At 36.1% G+C, this 17,722-nt stretch overlaps 1 protein-coding gene across 1 annotated transcript in view; it reads left to right on the top strand.

Annotated features, from left to right (window-relative positions):
- Window positions 1-8,378, top strand: part of LOC129244578 (Bardet-Biedl syndrome 4 protein homolog) — a 71,644-nt gene extending 63,266 nt beyond the window's left edge. The window contains exon 10 of the mRNA XM_054882290.1: window positions 8,053-8,378. Coding sequence (XP_054738265.1) covers window positions 8,053-8,364 — 312 coding nt within the window. The 3' untranslated portion in view covers window positions 8,365-8,378. The remainder of the gene's footprint in view (window positions 1-8,052) is intronic.
- The last annotated feature ends 9,344 nt before the right edge of the window (window positions 8,379-17,722 follow it).

Here is a 17,722-nt window from a genome sequence, read left to right as displayed (position 1 = left end):
CACTAATTTAATATCCAGTACTTGTGTCTCTACCACAATTTGATTAAATTATAAAACGAGATTAACATTGTTTGCTTGATGTTATAATATTTCACAAATTCTAATGAGAGCCCATAAACAATATTTGTTTGCATTTTAGTATTTTCACGTGAAAAATTGCCTTTATTTGAACTGGATATCAAAATTTCATTAATGTAAAGCTAACAAATCATTTCCAAGTGGAATGTAGTTCTATTGGTATTGAGAATTGGTTGCCTCAATTTTAGATATAATAACATTCTAACTTTGAAAATTGCTTTTATTTATATGTTCATATATGTACACATACACATACACCTATAGCAAAATTTGTGAAATCATCTTAAAAATGCACTCATTCCAAAAATGTATGCCACTTATGCCTTTAAATAGAGATACACCTTATTTACGTACATTTATACGAGTACTTTGCGTAGGTAGTAAGAAATCATACTTATAAATAAATATGAAATACTTCAGTAAATAATGAGCTGGAATTTATTTGAACCATTTAAATTTAGACTTCGCATATTTGATAACTCTGATGCCTAAAAATACTCTTTGTTAGACCTTAAATATACCAAAAATGTTTAAAAGTTCTGGTTAAAAGTTTTTAAGCAACTTTGTATAATTCAGTGCGAAGTTTGAAGTTTTGTGTTATGTGGTTTTTGTTGTAGCATAAACTATGTTTTTATGTACAGTATGCAAAGTTCGTATTAGTACACCCTCTTACAAATAAAAATACCACGTGTATTTTCAAATTTACTTTAAAGCAATTGATTTCAATCGTAGTGCGGTATTGTATAATTCATAAAAAAATAGAATAATAACAAAAACTCCGAAACATTTGCATAGAATTGAAAAAAATAGCTTTAGTAGCAGTGTAGCTATTTCTACTGCAGGCAAAATTCGTATTAGTACACTTAGCATGCGTTGAATTTGTAAACAATTTGTTGGTATTTACCGTTATTTTCGAAACGATTGTGTTAAACATTCAAAGTTTAACCTTGGGCAGTTGCGTTTTAGTAGCCATTCGTTGAAGTTCGCGGAGTTAGTTTGCAATGTCGCCTAAAGTAAGTGAATTATCAAACGAAACTAGGAGATTAATAATAAATATGAACAAAAACGGAAAGTCTTTACGCGAAATTGCGAGAACATTGCAGAAAAGTGTGTCTACAATACAAAACGTAGTCAAAATTTATAGAGACAGTGGAAGGATTGACAAAAAGCTTCGAAATGTGAACAGGGCAAAGCTTGGACAGAGGCACAAGACTTATTTGAAACGCCTTATCAGGAAAGATCCCACCGTCAGTGGAGTTTCACTAGCTGCAGAACTAGAAAAATACTTTTCTATCAAAGTTACACCTCAAACAGTGCGCAATTATGTAAAAAAATTGTCAATAGAAGAAAGAGAAGAAAGCGTATTATATTCGCCAGGCAATATTTAAACAAAAATATGCGGTTTTGGAAAAGGGTAATTTTTTCGGACGAGTGTAAATTTAATATAAAAATGTCCGATGGACGCATAAAAATTTGGAGAGAGTGTAATACTAGCCTTCAAAAACGAAATCTGCAGCCTTCTTTCAAGCACGGTGGTGGTTCTCTGATGGTATGGGGATGTTTCGGGGCAAACGGAGTAGGAAAGTTGCATTTTATTGATGGAATTATGACTGCGAGGCAATATATTGATATTTTAAAAAAGAATCTACGCAAAAGTGCCAAAAAATTGGGTTGCAAAAAAAATTTATATTCCAACAAGATAACGACCCTAAGCACACGGCGTTGGATATAAGGTTATGGATCCTTTATAACTGTCCAAATTATCTCAAAACACCACCACAAAGCCCGGATATTAATCCCATAGAAAATTTATGGTCGATTTTCAAAAAGCAACTGAAACATCATCAAATAAGAAACCGAGAACATTTAAAAAGTTCTGAAATCAGAGTGGAAGAAGATTTCTCCAAATCTCACAAAAAATTGGTGGAATCTATGCCGAAGAGATTTTCTGCTATTCTAAGGCAACGAGGGTATCCTACAAAATATTAATTTTCTGAACTATCTTTTATTTACTCTTTAAATCATTAAAAATACATGTGCACTAATACGAATTTTGTTTCTGTGAAAAGTGTTAATTTTTTTCTTTCTTATTTTTTTTTTTGCAATTCAATACTATTTGTGAGTGGTTTTGTTATTTGGCCTTATTTTAGTTAATTATCTATAAAATAAAACGGTTTCAAGCATTTGTTTTAAAATTAATTTGAAAATATACGTGGTTTTTTTATTTATAAGGGGGTGTACTAATACGAATTTTGCATACTGTACATTCATTTGGGTATATAACTGGCGCGACCACCCTTTATCAGGTCGTATTTGGCCGAGTTTCTTCTCCAATTTGTGGTATAATCTTGCCCTACTGCTTCATTCCGCCTACAGACGGCAGATAGTGGTTCTATGTAAGAAGCTTTCTCGCGGCAGAAATGCACACTTGCCATTCTATATTGAGAGGCAACCGCCATTTGCAAAGACTTCTCTTAGGGCAACTGAATGGTAGGCAAGGGTACGCACAAACCCACTTGGCCGTGATAGTGGCTTATATGCTCGTATAAGTATATTTAAGAAATTTACTTGAAACAAAAGGCAAACAAAAAAAACGGTTGCCGACAAAAAATGAGTTAAGAGTGACTAGCAGCTTATTGTCAGGTCAGTGGCGCAAAACTTTTAACTTATTTATATTTCTATTAAATTTAAGTTGACCTTGAAAAAGTTGGTAGCAGCTGGTGTCTGTGCACAGTTTTATGTTTTGTATTCACGCGAGTGTATGTAAATGTATGCAGGCTCACATAAGGATGAGGAGAAGAGTTTTCAAGAGTTTTGCTTTATCAGCTTGCCGCATCTATTTCATTTTGTCCTCTTTCATACGTATATGTATGTATGTAAATATTTGTGTATGTTTGTACAGTGCACTGGAGCACTCGTAATATGGAGGAAAAAGCAAAACACCTTAAAAAAAGTAACAAAAACAACGCGTATGTTGAGCTACTTTAAACTTACCACTTTATTACACCAAATTTTAATGAGCTACAGCACCGCATTTCCAGATTTTTTCTAAAGACTCTGACTAAAAAGCGTGAAATGTTGATGCAAATTCGTTGAAAATTATAAAAAAAAAAAATTATTAAAAAAAATAGTCAAAACTTGTAATAGGTCGCGCTGCTATTATATTGACCAGCCCTGTTCAAATTATTAGTATTGTACAGCGGTGTTAAAATAATAGCAGCGTGACGAATTACCAAGTTCTAAACATTTTGTTTTGCATTTACTTTAGTTTTTATAAAAGTGTAATGTATTCTACAAAAAAAAAAAAAAACAAGAACCAACAAATTTTTTTCAAAACACCAAATTTTGCACCAAATTAACATACATTTTAAATAACTTTAGTAATGTTAGGTTTGGCAGGCGCATCGCACATAGAGACATCGATGCCACTTAGACCACGAAATGGGTCCGTTGTTGTGCCTCAATCGAAGCTGGTTGATCCAGAATCCACAAGACATTTATACTTTACGTAGCGCCACAAATAAGAGTGGTCTTGGTGGCCATTCCACTGGTCCGAGACGAGAGATAAACTGCTCACCGAAACGACGACGCAGTAAATCCATTCCATTGTTTCACGGGCTGTGTGACAAGTCGCGCCGTCCGCCGTCTTAGGTTAGGTTAGGTTAGGTAAGGTAAGGTTAGGTTAAATGACTGCCCTAGCTAAAAATTCGTCCGTTGTGGTGCCATACATGGGAGAGGAGAAAGGAGAAGGGAAGGAAGAAGGAGCCTTGGTATTAGAGACGATGATGACCATACATTTTACGACGACGCCGACGGTGGCTGATTTGCGTTCGTAGTTAGCCGCAACAAGCTACTGATGAACTTCACCAAATTTATGGTATTTATACCGGCTATATCCGCAGGCGTAGCGAAAAAGTGAGAGCCCAGATGCCTAAGTCTTTGCCAGACGAGAGCAGGGCAGCTGAAAAGAAAGTGTTGAGATGATTCCACCTCGTCCTCCAGACCGTTTCTGCAGATCGGACTTGAGGCAATCCCGAGTCTCACGGCATGAACACCTAACGGACAATGTCCGGTAAGAATGCTCACCAAATTCGAGAGCTGGGGCTTTGTTAGCTTTAGGAGTTCCCTTGAGCGTCCCCGATCTACCCGTGGCCAGAAGGATCTCGTGACCTTTCACGTTTGCGCACTAGCCCAGCACTAGCTGAGTTGACTCGAGGCCCATCTTTCTAGGAGCAGACCACAGGTTCTCAGGGGAATCCCAATTCTTTCATTTCGCGACGAAACCGTCTCCGCCGTCTTGTTGGAACCAAATGTTGTGTAGATCAAGGGCTTCGATTTCCGTTCATCCGGCATCAAAAAGTAGTTTATCATGGCGCATTAGCGTTCGCCATTCACTGTGACATTGACGCCAGCCTCGTCTTTGAAGAAATATGGGCCCATGATTCCTCCAGGCCATAGGCTGCACCAAACGGTTGTTTACCATGGATGTAATGGCTGTTCTTGAATGCCAACTCGAGCAACCCGACTCTTCATCCCATTAATCCAGATATGGGCCTCATCGCTAAACACCATAAGTTGGTCTGAGCGCGCGATGAACACTTTTCACAGAGCGTCGTTCTTCGCAATGCTACTGTCCGATTTGTAAACGCTGTTGCGGCCTAAGTCTTTCCATGATGAAATGTCAATGGATACTGAAAAAAGTGATGTACTTAGTTTGAGAGTAGTCACGCGTGATCTGTCAAAAATCCCTATTCCTAAAAACTACCTCCAATCTTTACATCCTTTATGCCGCAGCGATGAGGACAATTGATCGCCTAGAAGCTGAAATCCACTAACTTAGACTTTTTGACTTTGTGCCCTCTGTTGGGCACTCGGGTCTAGCCAGACTGGCTTTTTCGACTTTGGACATGAATTTAACATATTTCTATTATAGCTAACGACTTGAGCTTCGAGGTAGCTTCCTGAAATTTAATTTCCTATTGATTTATGGATATAATATTTTAAAAAGGATCATCGAACAGGACGAATGAAAGGATTTAAAAAGTTACACCTTCGGTTGGCAGCCTCGGGTCCAGCTGAACTCCTATGTATTTACATGCATTTGTATGGGAATGTGTGGCAAATGCGCCTCATTCATAGTTCCCTTTTAGGTATCGCAGGTATATATTTTTAATTTCTTACCTTTTTCATTGGTTTCGCCATGCGCTTTCGCAAAAATAATTGCTGCACATATTTTGGTTTGTGAAAAAGAAATTTTTTTTGTTTTTTTCTCTATTTTGACTCATTTCGTAGAAGGCTGAAGAAAAAAAAAAGTTGATTACAAAGAAATTTATCGTAAAATATGAAATGCCAAATTATTTATGGATTCGGTGGAAGACAAGCAAAACATGTACAAGCGATTTTTGAGCGCTGGATTCTTACTAAGCTTTTCGCCTCCTTGTGGGCAAAGCCGACAATCTCTTCGCTGTGAGTATTTCGGCTCCAGTTGGTTGGTTGACTACTCCCATGGATAGTAAATCGTTTTTTGAAAAATGATTCCATAGCCAAACGAGTAATGAATTGAGAAATAACGGCTGCATATTCTACGATTTTCGATGTTTGCAAGGACCAATGGACCAAAGGACAAAAAATTCCATCTCGCATCACTTTTTCTCAGCCCATCATCAACTTCCTTGCAAATACAAAACGTTGCCAATGTCATCACATTCAACATGTTGGTCGAGCCAGATTCGGGTGCCCAACCGAATGTTTTAAAAAAGGTTTCCAACTGAGGGTGAAAAAGTCACGTAATAATGGCGTTACGACAGGTGTAAGGAATCTGTTTCCTGAGGAAAATCGCCTTAAATAAACCTAGCTCCTCTGTTTGAAAAGTCTCTACAGCGTAGTTGTAGAATTCGTAAGTAATCTGGACTTTGTCGGGTGATTCTTATAAAGTGTAATGCACTACAAACACCAAAAAAAAAAAACATTTATTTCAATGCACAACATTTTTAATAGAATTCAGAAAAACATTTATGAATTTAAAAAGTTGTTATTGTATAAAAATTGTCAATTTCCTAAACAGGCGCTTTAGAAAAGTGCGGTAAATTTGATAAAAAAAATTAAAAAAAAATTTTTTTTAAATTAAATTTTTTAAATAAAAAAAAATTATTAAATTAATAAAAAAAAATTTAATTAAAAAAAAGTTTTTGAATAAAAAAATACGTTTTTAGAGCACCAAATTTTGAATAAAATTCACAAAAATTTTATAAATTTTTAGAAGTAAAAGAAAAGAAATTTAAAATTTTTTAAATTAAAAAAAAAAAAAAATTATTAAATTAATAAAAAAAATTTAATTAAAAAAAGTTTTTGAATAAAAAAATACATTTTTAAAGCTCTAAATTTTGAATAAAATTCCCAAAAATTTCATAAATTTAAAAAGTTTTCATCAAAATTTTCAACTTCTTCAACTTAAATGTTAAAATTAAAAAAAAAAATGTAATTAAAAAATTAAAAAAAAAATTGTTTATATAAAAAAAAATTTAAAGCAACAAATTTTGAAAAAAATACATAAAAATTTCATAAATTTAAAAAGTTGTCATCAAAATTTTTAATAAAAAAATTAAAAAAAAAAAATTTTTAATTTAGAAAAAAATTGTTTAAATAAAAAAAAATATTTATCCCAAAGCACCAAATTTTGAATAAAATTCACAAAAATTTTATAAACTTAAAAAGTTTTCATCAAAATTTTTAACTTTTTCAACTTAAATTTTAGAAGGAAAAGAAAAAAAATTTAAAAGTTAAAAAAAAAAATTGAAATTAAAAAAAAAATTTTAATAAAAAAAAAAATTTTTAAGAACCAAATTTTGAATTAAATTCACAAAAATTTCATAAAATTAAAAAGTTTTCATCTAAATTTTTAACTTCAACTTAAATTTTAAAATTAAAAAAAAAAAATTTAATTAAAAAATTAAAAAAAAAATTTTTGAATAACAAAATAAAAAAAAAATTTATATTAAACAAAAAATTTATTGAATAAAAAAACATTTTTTTAAAGCACCAAATTTTTAATGAAATTCACAAAAATTTCATAAATTTAAAAGGTTGTCAACGAAATTTTCAACTTCTTAAACAGACGCTTTAGAAAACTGCCATCAATTTAATTTCTATCTCTCTTAGCTTCACAGTCTGTGGTGGACCATAGCTTCAGCAACAATCCTCCTCCAATTCAGTCTCTTTCTTGCCTCATTTCTCCTATTACGAACGTTCATCACTTCGGCGTCATCAAGCTATCTCTTTCTTGGTCGGTCTCTTTTTGTTCCTCCTGTTGGACGCAAAGTCAATTTAATAAAAAATTATTTATTTCAAAGCACCAAAATTTAAATAAAACTGACAAAAATTTCAGAAATTTAAAAAGTAGTCATAAACATTTTTTACTTCTTAAACAGGCGCTTTAGAAAACTGCTGTAAAACTGCACTGGCTTTAATAAAAAAAAAAAATATGTTAGTTAATACTTGGCAATATGCCGCACTGCTATTATTTCCACCGCTACTGTATAGACTTGCATGCATGAATGTATGTATTTATGTATGTAAGCTTATATCGCACCACTTATTATCGAAATTAAAAGGCACCATGCTGCCCCAAAAGCAATCTTAGTAACCATTTTTCATTTAAAGTACTAAACATTTTCCGCAGATGCGGTTTTTACTAGTTTTGTTGCGTATTTCAAAGTAGATTGCCGTATTTTATTTTGCTATACCCGCTGCGCGCTGTAATGGCGAGTAATGCAAGGACATTCGGGTATCTTGGTATATGTATGTTCATATATGCATGTGTGTGTGTGTGTCTTACTAGCAGACAACAATTTTAAGCAGCAAGCATCCACATCATTCTCACATTTTTACTTACATATCTCTCCTCTTCTTCTTCTTCTTCTCTCACTTTGTTTTTGTTCTCTTCTTCCTGAACTTTTTTCTCATGCCGCATTTTAGTATAAATTCCAAGCGACCAAATTGAAATCGCTACTTAAGATTTCAACCGGTAATATTTTGACATCAACACCAACCGGACCTGCAAGTGACACCAATTTTCAACCAACTGAGGAAAATAACAACAACAACAACATCAATAGCATCGACGATATCTACGGTATTTATGGTGTAAAACGTGAAGCAGCAGGCAACAGAAAAGAATTAAACGACCGGAAAGTAAGAGCATTGGCAACAGCTGCCCTAGCGGCTGCCCCCACTACACCCATTTCGACAGAAATGCCACTTGAAGTGAATGCCGTGGTCAATGCCTGACGACATGAGTGACATGCTGACAGCGAACTTATGCCACAGCAGGCCGAAGCTATCGAAAATCCCAGCACCAGTTATAGAAATAATAAAATTAAGAATAACATCGACAACGACGACGACTGTAAGGAGGACGGTGAGGATGGTAAGAACTGTGAGAACTCTGAGAAATGTGAGGATTGTGAGCTTAAAAATGGCATACAAAGGAACAGTGTGGAAAATGCAGACGCAGGCAGAGGTGCGGTAGAGCAGCGCGATGGTAGTAAATCGACAAGCATCAGCACTAGAGGCATCATGACCCGGGACAATAGCAATGGCAGTGAGGACAACAACTGTTGCCGGTACTGCGCTTGTATGCCAATGGTCACATGGGCAGCTTGGCCAACATAGTTACATAATTTCTATTATTTTGGAATGCGACTGGCAAATCGCTAACAATAACGTAGCAGCAATAAAACGTACTTATTGCCGTGTATATGTATGTAGTATGTGTAGTTGCTGTATAGAGCTATGTGTGTAAGAGCGCACGGCTCTCGGGCATGATGGATGTGGATAGAAATGTTTGGCAAGTTGGTATGCGAAGACAACAAGCCGATGCATGCGAGAAGGAGAAAGCGGAGAAGGCGAAAGGTGATTGTTGAAATATTCAATCCAATTTTGTGGGAAGTAAAGGTTTTTGTGCCAACTCAAAATTCTTTTGTTTTTCCTAATCTGTTTGTAGTTGTGTAAGCTGCTTGATTTTGCTTACTACTTTGTTTGCTTGGCGCCCTTTCTATTATGAATAGCAACAAAAGTGGAAATAAAAAAAATAAAGATAAAATGCTTAGAAAATGATTTTTGCTTATTTGTAGCAGAGTTTTTGGCAAACAAAGAAAAGGTTTGTAATTGCGGAAAAGATGAGTAAGGACGATTAAAAATGCTCCAATTTATTTGTTTTTATGAAATAGGTAAATGCATGAAAATAGCAACTAAGGGTAAATTCGAGAGCAAAAAGGTTGCAAATGCTGAGCTTAAATCAATAGAAGAAAAGTAGCTGTGTTGGCTTGCATGCTTTTTCCAGGCCATTATTAACTGCTGAGTGGAAAAGCAAAGCTGATAAAAGATGATTAAAAATTTGAAAAAATTGCTTTCTTTTTAATGGAAAGGACTCTGCTGTCCTCGCACGCTCTAAAAAGAAAAAATACAATACATCAGAAAAAATATGGCTTAAGAAGTAAATGAAATACTTGAAAAAGCCCCGAAAAAAGTAGGAGCCTTAAAAACAACAAAAACATCGAGAGCCTCGAAATTTTACGGCCAAAAGTGACGATTTGCTAGCGAAAATAACTTTGAAAGCGTGAGTTAGCGTGAATAGTAGAGCATTTTCTTGGTGCTTGGCACTTGATTCAATCAATAAATGGATACAGGGTCCGGCACTCGAAGTGTAAGCAATTAAAAATTCCATAAATTTAGTTTGGAAAATTACTTTTATTCAATTCAAAGTAAAAAATGTAAGAAAATTATACAAAATTAAGAATCAATTTACTTTTGCTCGATATGACCGACCATCTCTTGACTCGACTATGGCCTTGAGACGGTCCAGAAACGAATCGCAAGTTGCCCGAATGTTACGCTAGTTTAGGTAGTAATTGTTGCCCAGAGAGTGGGCCTACTTGGACCAAAAAAGTTTGGTTCATCCTCTGTGATGCCATTGCAAGAGAGGGAAAAGAGAGGAAGAAAAAAAAACGATAGGACGAAAAGGAGAGGGGGTGTATTTGTGGACTATGAACGGTGACTAATTTTTCGGTTGTGTTAGCCGCTTTATGCTACTGATGAGTTCATCAGATTTTTGATATCAAGACCTGCTATATCAGCAGGTGTAGAAAAGAAGTGAGAACCAAGATGCTTGAAGCTTAGTGTCGCGAGAGCTGGGCAGCTAAGGAGCAGGTGCTGAGATGATTCCCTCTCATCCTCCATACAGCTGACGCAAAACGGACTCGAAGTAATTCCGAGTCTCACGGCATGTATAACCCGCGGATAGTGCCCCGTGAGGATTCCCACGATATTTGAGAGATGAATTTTTGTCATCCTCAGAATTTCCCTCGAACGCCACCTATCCAAACGTGGGCAGAAGGACTTACACGTTCGTGTATTTGCCTACCGCTCGCTGAGTTGGTGCAAAACCCATCCTTCCAGGAGTAGAGCGTAGGTTGTCAAGGGGATCCCGATCCTCTCCTTTCACGGGCATACTACCTCACAGGTCTCTTGTCTGGCCAGCTCGTCGGCTTCGCAGTTTCCAGCAATGTCAGTATGACCAGGTATCCAAAGAAGAAGAACTCTGATGCAAACGAGAGAGAGACCAGGCATTCCCTGACCAGTTTCGAGTGAACCATAATAGGGCCTAGGACCCTAATTGCCGCTTGGCTATCGGAGTAAATATTTATCTTCTTAACAGTTATTACGCAAGTAAGTGGCTGCTTCTTTGATTGTGGCGACCTCTGCTTGGAACACACTGCAGTAATCCGGTAACCTGAATTTGAGTTTGATGGGGAGCTCTTTGCAGAATACTCCTCCTCCAACCCTACCGTCCAACTTCGAGCCATCATCAATGAACAGGTTAACCAGGCCCTGTCCCCAAGTTTTGCCACCGGTCCACTTCTCCCTTGATGGAATATGGATGGAGAAAGTTACGGTTGGACTAACCGAGGGTACACACTGATCCGTCGACGTGGGGATGTACACAAAGTTTCTGAAGGTGCTTGAGTGCCCATATGCGAGATTGAGCTTATAGCCCAAGCCTCTCAGTCTGATTGCGGTACGTGCAGCGGCAATTCTGCCTGCGATGTCTATAGGTACTACATTTAACATTACATTAAGGACTAGAGAAGGAGTAGTTCGAAGCGCCCCACTGATTCCAATTAGTGCAGACCTTTGAACTCTCTCCAGCATCTTCACCAATGTCATCCTCTCCAGTGAGTTCTAGCAGACTATGAATCAATATAAAAAAATTGGCTTTATTATGGTATTACAGAGCCAAAATACAACTCTAGGCGAGAGGACACATCTTTTGCCAATTGCTCCCTTGCATCCATACAAGGCGATTGTTGCCTTCCTTACTCTCTCCTCAATGTTGTGCTTCCACGTTAGGTTACTGTCAAGGATTAGACCTAGGTACTTCACCTTGTTGGAAAGCACCAACAGAGTGCCCCCTATTGAGGGGAGTTGAGCTCTGGGTATTTTACATTTCCTCGTGAAAAGAACGAGCTCTATCTTAAGAGGACCCACAGATAAGCCGCAGTCCGCTGCCCATCGAACAACTACGTCCTGATATCCCTGCATTAAATCGTACAGGGTATCTACAAACTTTCTTCTAACAATTGATGCCACATCATCCGCGTAGGCAATCACTCTACAGCCCCTCCTCACCAGCTTCTCCAGTAAGTCATTGATAACAATGATCCAGAGAAATGGTGAGAGAACACCGCCTTGCGGCGTGCCCCTGCTCACCTGACGGCGGAGGGAGATGCCACCCCACTCTGCCACGACCGTTTTGTCGCTAAGCATTCTGTAGATAAACCTGGAAAAGTTGGCTTCAACACCCAGCCTACCCAGAGATTTAGTGGTTGCCTCCGGAAGAACGTTTTAAAAGCCCCCTCAATGTCGAGGAAGGCGTCAACTGCGAGTTCTTTCTGATATGGGAATGGGTGCTAAGCACCCCCCAATTGGAAATTCGGTATGACAATGAGGAGGAGGCCAGAATAAGATCCAGCACCTCTTTCCTGGTTGCAGTAATAAAAGTAGGGTTCTTACTCCTGTTGCAAATAAACAAATCTTCGTTTAAAATAAAATCAAAAAGTGACTCACCTCTTGTATTTATGTCGGAACTTCCCCAACAGGTATGGTGGGAGTTTGCGTGGGTACCTACAATAACGCCGGTTTTCCTGCGAAGCGCTTCAGCCAGGGCTTCACTCAGCATCATCGAAGGTGGCGCCACCTCGTCTTCATATGCCATATAGGCCGACATCACTCACAGCTGTCCAGCAGGGCCCTCTAGGCTCGCAGTCACAATGTCTTCATTGCTCAAATTAGGCAAAATAAATGCATTAAGTTCCTTCCTGCCCGAATGTGACTTGCAGGTATATTGGCCCACTCGCGGACAATGGCTTTTTCAGCACCGCGAGACTGGTGAATCTTTTACAAGCAGTTCAGACCTTGCTCTCCAAAATGGCCCAAACAGAATAATACATCGGATTTGCGTCTGGTGAATTTGAGAGCCATTTTGTGGACGTTATGAAGCTCGGAACGTGGATTTTTAGCCATTCTTGGTTCACTCGAGTTTTGTGAGACGATGCTGAGTCCTGTTGAAACGTCCATGGACCGCCACCTCCAGAATACTTTCCCGATAATATTTAGCATTTACCTTGACGCCAGGCGATCGATGAAAATGATTGGAGAGCGCTCATCTGCGGTTACAGTGGCCCAAACCATTACCTATGGCGAGTGCTGCCTCCTGGTGGCCAATCGATGACTCAAATTCTCGTATCAACGGTCGGTCAATCGTTTTGGGAGTTTGCGAATTGCTCAATTTGAAAAATTCTGTCGTCAGAACACACAATGTTCGGAATACGGAAATTGACCGCTTTCGGCCAAGCGAAGCAACTCCTTCGCTCCTTCGCTCAAGTCTGACTTGCTGCTGCTTTGGTGTGAGATCATACGCCTTTTGGATCTTGTAAGGCTTGACTTTGAGATCATTTGTCAGTATGCGGCGGATGGTGCAGTCAGATATTTTCACTTCTTTCGCTATTTGACTGGCACTTCGTCGGGGATTTCGTTCAAGTCGCTTCTTCACTTTTAGAACGATTTCACGATACGTTGTAGTCTTTTGATGACCACATTAATTAGTGCGTTATAATCGGAATTTTTCAACTAATACTTACTTTAAGGGGGTGGTAGGGTTTAGCGCTAAAAAAAACACTTTTTTTGAATTTTTTACAGAAATATGGCTTAAGATACTTTAATAAAATCAGTTGCATGTTTTTGTACATCTTTTCAATAAGTTTTTAAAAAATATTAATAATAAAATATTGACAAATAAGCCCATGACAGAGTTTTTTTGGAGATATGTTTTTCGAGAGGTGCTCTGCGGTGCCGATCGGCATTCGTCGTATAATCATCTGAAACTAAAAAAGTCGAATTTTTCAGTTAAAGTATGACGTAATGCTCCCCCCCCCCATTAATAAATTTTTTTTTTTTTTTCATTTTTGTAGTTTTGGTGGCAAAAAAACGTAAAACGAGCATTTTTGGCGAAAAATTTCGCCATATTTGTAAGTGAAAAACAACCTTAAAAAAAAAATAAAAAAAAACAGTGGGGGGGGGGGGGGGAGGTATTTTTGATTTAGAAACGTGTGCCAAATTTGAAAAGAATCGGAGAATAGTTTCGGAGTTGTGATTGGCACCGACTTTTAAGAAGTCGTTTCGGGAAAAACGCGTTTGAAAAAATGACTGAAAAATTATCGATGCTCCGCATTCGAGGTAGAGTGCCTACAAAGGCTATAACTTTGAGAGTTCTGCTCCGATCCACTTAAAATTTTGACACAACATTCTTGAAATGATTTACTATAAGATGAGTGAAGAAAAAAAATTTCGATTTTGTGACCCTACCCCCCCCTTAAGGAATTGTTATTTCTGACGTTCTCATTAGAGCATATCATTAAAAAGAACAAGCATTTATTCACGTTTATGTTTCATGTTTCTGTGTTCTTTTCAAATATTTATTTATTTAATACAACAATCAGGGAATATTCAGTTTATCATAGAAAATTTACACAATCATACAATACAATATGGGGTACTTATAATTACATAAGTACACACATGCGCTAAGTTAATATTTACATATGCATTTAACATTATTTGCATTTCATTTCATTAGTTGTTAATATAAAAATATCTCTGCTAACTCGAAATTTACAATATTTCTATTCTTATACACATAATTGGTTTGCTATTAAAATTCACAAAAATTATGTAAACACAAATTAATTATCATGAAACCGAAATATATTTTAATAGCCGCTAATTACCAATTGAACAATACTAAGAGAATAAAAAAGTGTTCTCCCACAACCGTTGGCAATTTAGGCGCTCTCCTCTCTTACTCATAATACAAATACATTACATACAACAGGGTAGTTCACATTTTTTATTTTTATTATTTTTGTTTGTAAATGACCTGGTGTAAATTTTGTTGTAAAATACAATGTGTATGTGTGCACATTTAGTTGTTGTGAGACTATTATAATGCGCAAATACAATAATGCGCCAAGTCATTTGCATTTAATTGAGAATTACCCTAATCATAATTTTTATTAAGTGCTTAGACTTATTTATTAGAAAAAAAGCGCTTATATTATAAAATTAGTGTGTACCAGCACGGCTTAACTGCATGGCTTAGTTAGCATCTATACAATCACATACATGTATGTATGTATGTATGTATGTATGTATGTATGTATGCTTTAGCAGCCATTGCAAATATCTAATTTGTGAATATTATTTAATTAACATTCGTTAGTAGTAATTTTCAAATCCGTTACAGTTTGCTCTTCTTGCTCTCCTGTTCTCCTGCTTTCGTTTGTTTCGCTTTTTCGGTATTTTTGTTGAATTATTATTATTTTTATTAGGAAGCGAGCTTTCAGCCGCACTTTCGATAATACGCATTAATTTCAATTTAGTCTCTCGCTTACTTTTTTTGTAGGTACTTAAGTTTCTATTTTTAATTTTTTTATTTTATTTTTAATTTTATTTTATGTTTTTTTCACTTAAGTATATAATTCAAGTGTTTTGTTTATTCAAATATCCTAAATATCCAACTGCAAAATACATTTCTATGGGGCTCAATAAGAAGACGTATGTTGCGCTGGATGGTCGTCACTGGATTTAAAATCTTTAATGCTTAACTCCAGTCAATGCTCTAATTCTGAACAAGTCAATAAATTGTATGCATGTATGTGTGCAATTATTCTAGATTTTTTGTTTTTTTAGATTAAAAGATTTAAATTTATATTACTTATTTTTTTTTTGCTTTAAATAATAGTTTTTGGCCTGTATTTACTTAGTCTTGCCATAACTTCTGTGACACATTTTTCCAATTCATACCGCGAGAACAAATTCGCAGAAAAAAAGTTCCGTTATTTTTGCTTTTATTCATATGCATTGTCTACTCATAAATTATACTCACTTACGTGGGGAGCTAAGGAAAATCGCGTTGCAGTGATTGCATGAAGGGGTTGCGTGGGTTTCGTCGGGTAAAAAAGGCCTATTTTCAAAATTTTTTTTTTTATGTAAAAAATTATTTATTTAATTCAAACTTTTTTTTTGTCTTTTAGATACATATTTAAAGAATAATTTCTGAAATTTTCAAAAAAATAAAATAAAACTCCTCTATTGTGCCGTCATTTCCGGTGACGCCTCGAAAAAAAGGCGCGTCCGCGTTGTCAGCATAACTCCTGACTGGATCATCAAAAATGAAAAAACAAAAATAAGTGTTTTAGTTAAGGGGGGAGCCTGGTTTATGAGGTGTAAAAGTTGCATCTCTTTGCGATTTTTTTTTTAAGGAAAAAATTAGTTTAGCACTGCAAAGTTTTTTCTATCTTTTAATGAACATTTAAAAAGTATAACAAATTTTTGTACTGGTTAAAATAAGTTGAAAAAAATGTTTACCATAGAAACTAGTAGAGTGCTGCAACGCTGGAGTTTCCAACTGGCGTACAAGACACAGCTCGTAATTATTATCTAAAGCAAAAAATTCAAATGGATTTCTAATTATCATGATTTTTTATTCTAGATGAACTAAGAAAACTGAGAGAAATTCCAAAATTTCAATTTTTTGGAGGTTTTAAAGAAAAAAATCCCTTTCTATAAAAAAAAAATTCACTTCAACTTGGTATAAAAATCTTGAAAAATTTTGTTTAATCTATTTTGTTAGTTGAAATAGAAGAGAATTTAATACTGAAGGGAACAAGCTATGATTCATTTCAAAAGATTAATTAGCTTTTTTCATTAATGTACGCCAATTCAAAGAAATCATAAAAATGAAAAGTCGAGAAAAGAAGATAAAGTTTGTACTATAGCTGTCCGGTCACAGCGTAACTACCTAACGCTCGCCTACCTTTGGCTTTGTATCTACGGAAATATTGAGAATTAGGCTCTGTAACTTTGTGTGAATATTCTGAAATATATTAAGAATCGCTTAAAACGAAAAAAAAAATTGATTTTTTTGACCTTATAAACCAGGCTCCCCCCTTAAGACCATAAACTCGTGCTTGAACGAAGGAAATATAAAAAAAGTAAAAATTGGAATTTTGGCAGACATTTTTCCAAAAACATAAAAATTTCCGTCAAATTTGTTTGACATTTGGTTTTTTTTTTAAATAGTTGTAATTGAACAAAACAATAAAAAAACCACAAAATCCTTCATCCAAGCACGAGTAAATTGTATCTCGAACACCTGTGTAAAATTTCATCGAGATCGGTTGAGTAGTTTTCGAGAACATTTGACAACCGACTTTGAAAACACAGTTCCGAGAAAAACGCGTTTGAAGTTTCGAGTAACAATAAAAGTGGCTTGGAGCGCACACCTTCCAAAGACTGTATCTCCGAAGCTATTATTCGGATCGACTTGAAAATTTAGGATAATATTCTTGAGATGTAGTAGAAATTAATAAGCCAAAGAAAAAATCGATTTTTTGAACCCACGAAACCCATGTAACCCCTTAAAAAAGTATGGCAAAAGTGCAAGTCAGATTTACGAGTGACTGAAAAAAAACTTATTATTTCAAAATATATTTCAAAGAATATTTGTCTACCGCAGAATCAATCGTTTCTTTTCAAAAGTTTGAAGTAATAGACGGAAAAAGCAGTACTCGTCCTCGCGTGGTTCGAACCAGTGCAGCCATAAAATACGTTCAAGAAAGGATTCGCAGAAATCCTCTTAGAAAGCAGAAAATCATGTACAGGAAAATGAGTGCATCGACCAGATCCCTGTCAAGACTAATTAGCGATTATCTCCACATGAAAGCCTTCCATCGCTCAGATGACCAGCATCTTTTGACAACGCGCTTGAAGAAAATTAGACTCGACAATTGCAAGCAGCTTCTTCGGTGGCCTGGCGTCAACGGCCCATAAAATATTCTTTTCACAGATGACAAAACTTTCACTGTTGAAGAAGTTTTTGATAAGAAAGACTACAAAATCTACGTTAAAACTTCTAAAGACGCAAAAAATGTTGCTCCAAGGGTGCAGCGTGGCCACCATCTCGGCTCCGCAATAGTTCGGTGGGGAGTGTCTGGTAAGGGCGTTACATCTCTTCATTTCGAAAAAAGGA

The sequence above is a fragment of the Anastrepha obliqua genome, chromosome 4 (genome assembly GCF_027943255.1).
Source record: "Anastrepha obliqua isolate idAnaObli1 chromosome 4, idAnaObli1_1.0, whole genome shotgun sequence".
NCBI lineage: Eukaryota > Metazoa > Arthropoda > Insecta > Diptera > Tephritidae > Anastrepha > Anastrepha obliqua.
The sequence above is the reverse complement of the archived record's forward strand: the minus strand, read 5'-3'. Positions and strand labels throughout refer to the sequence as shown.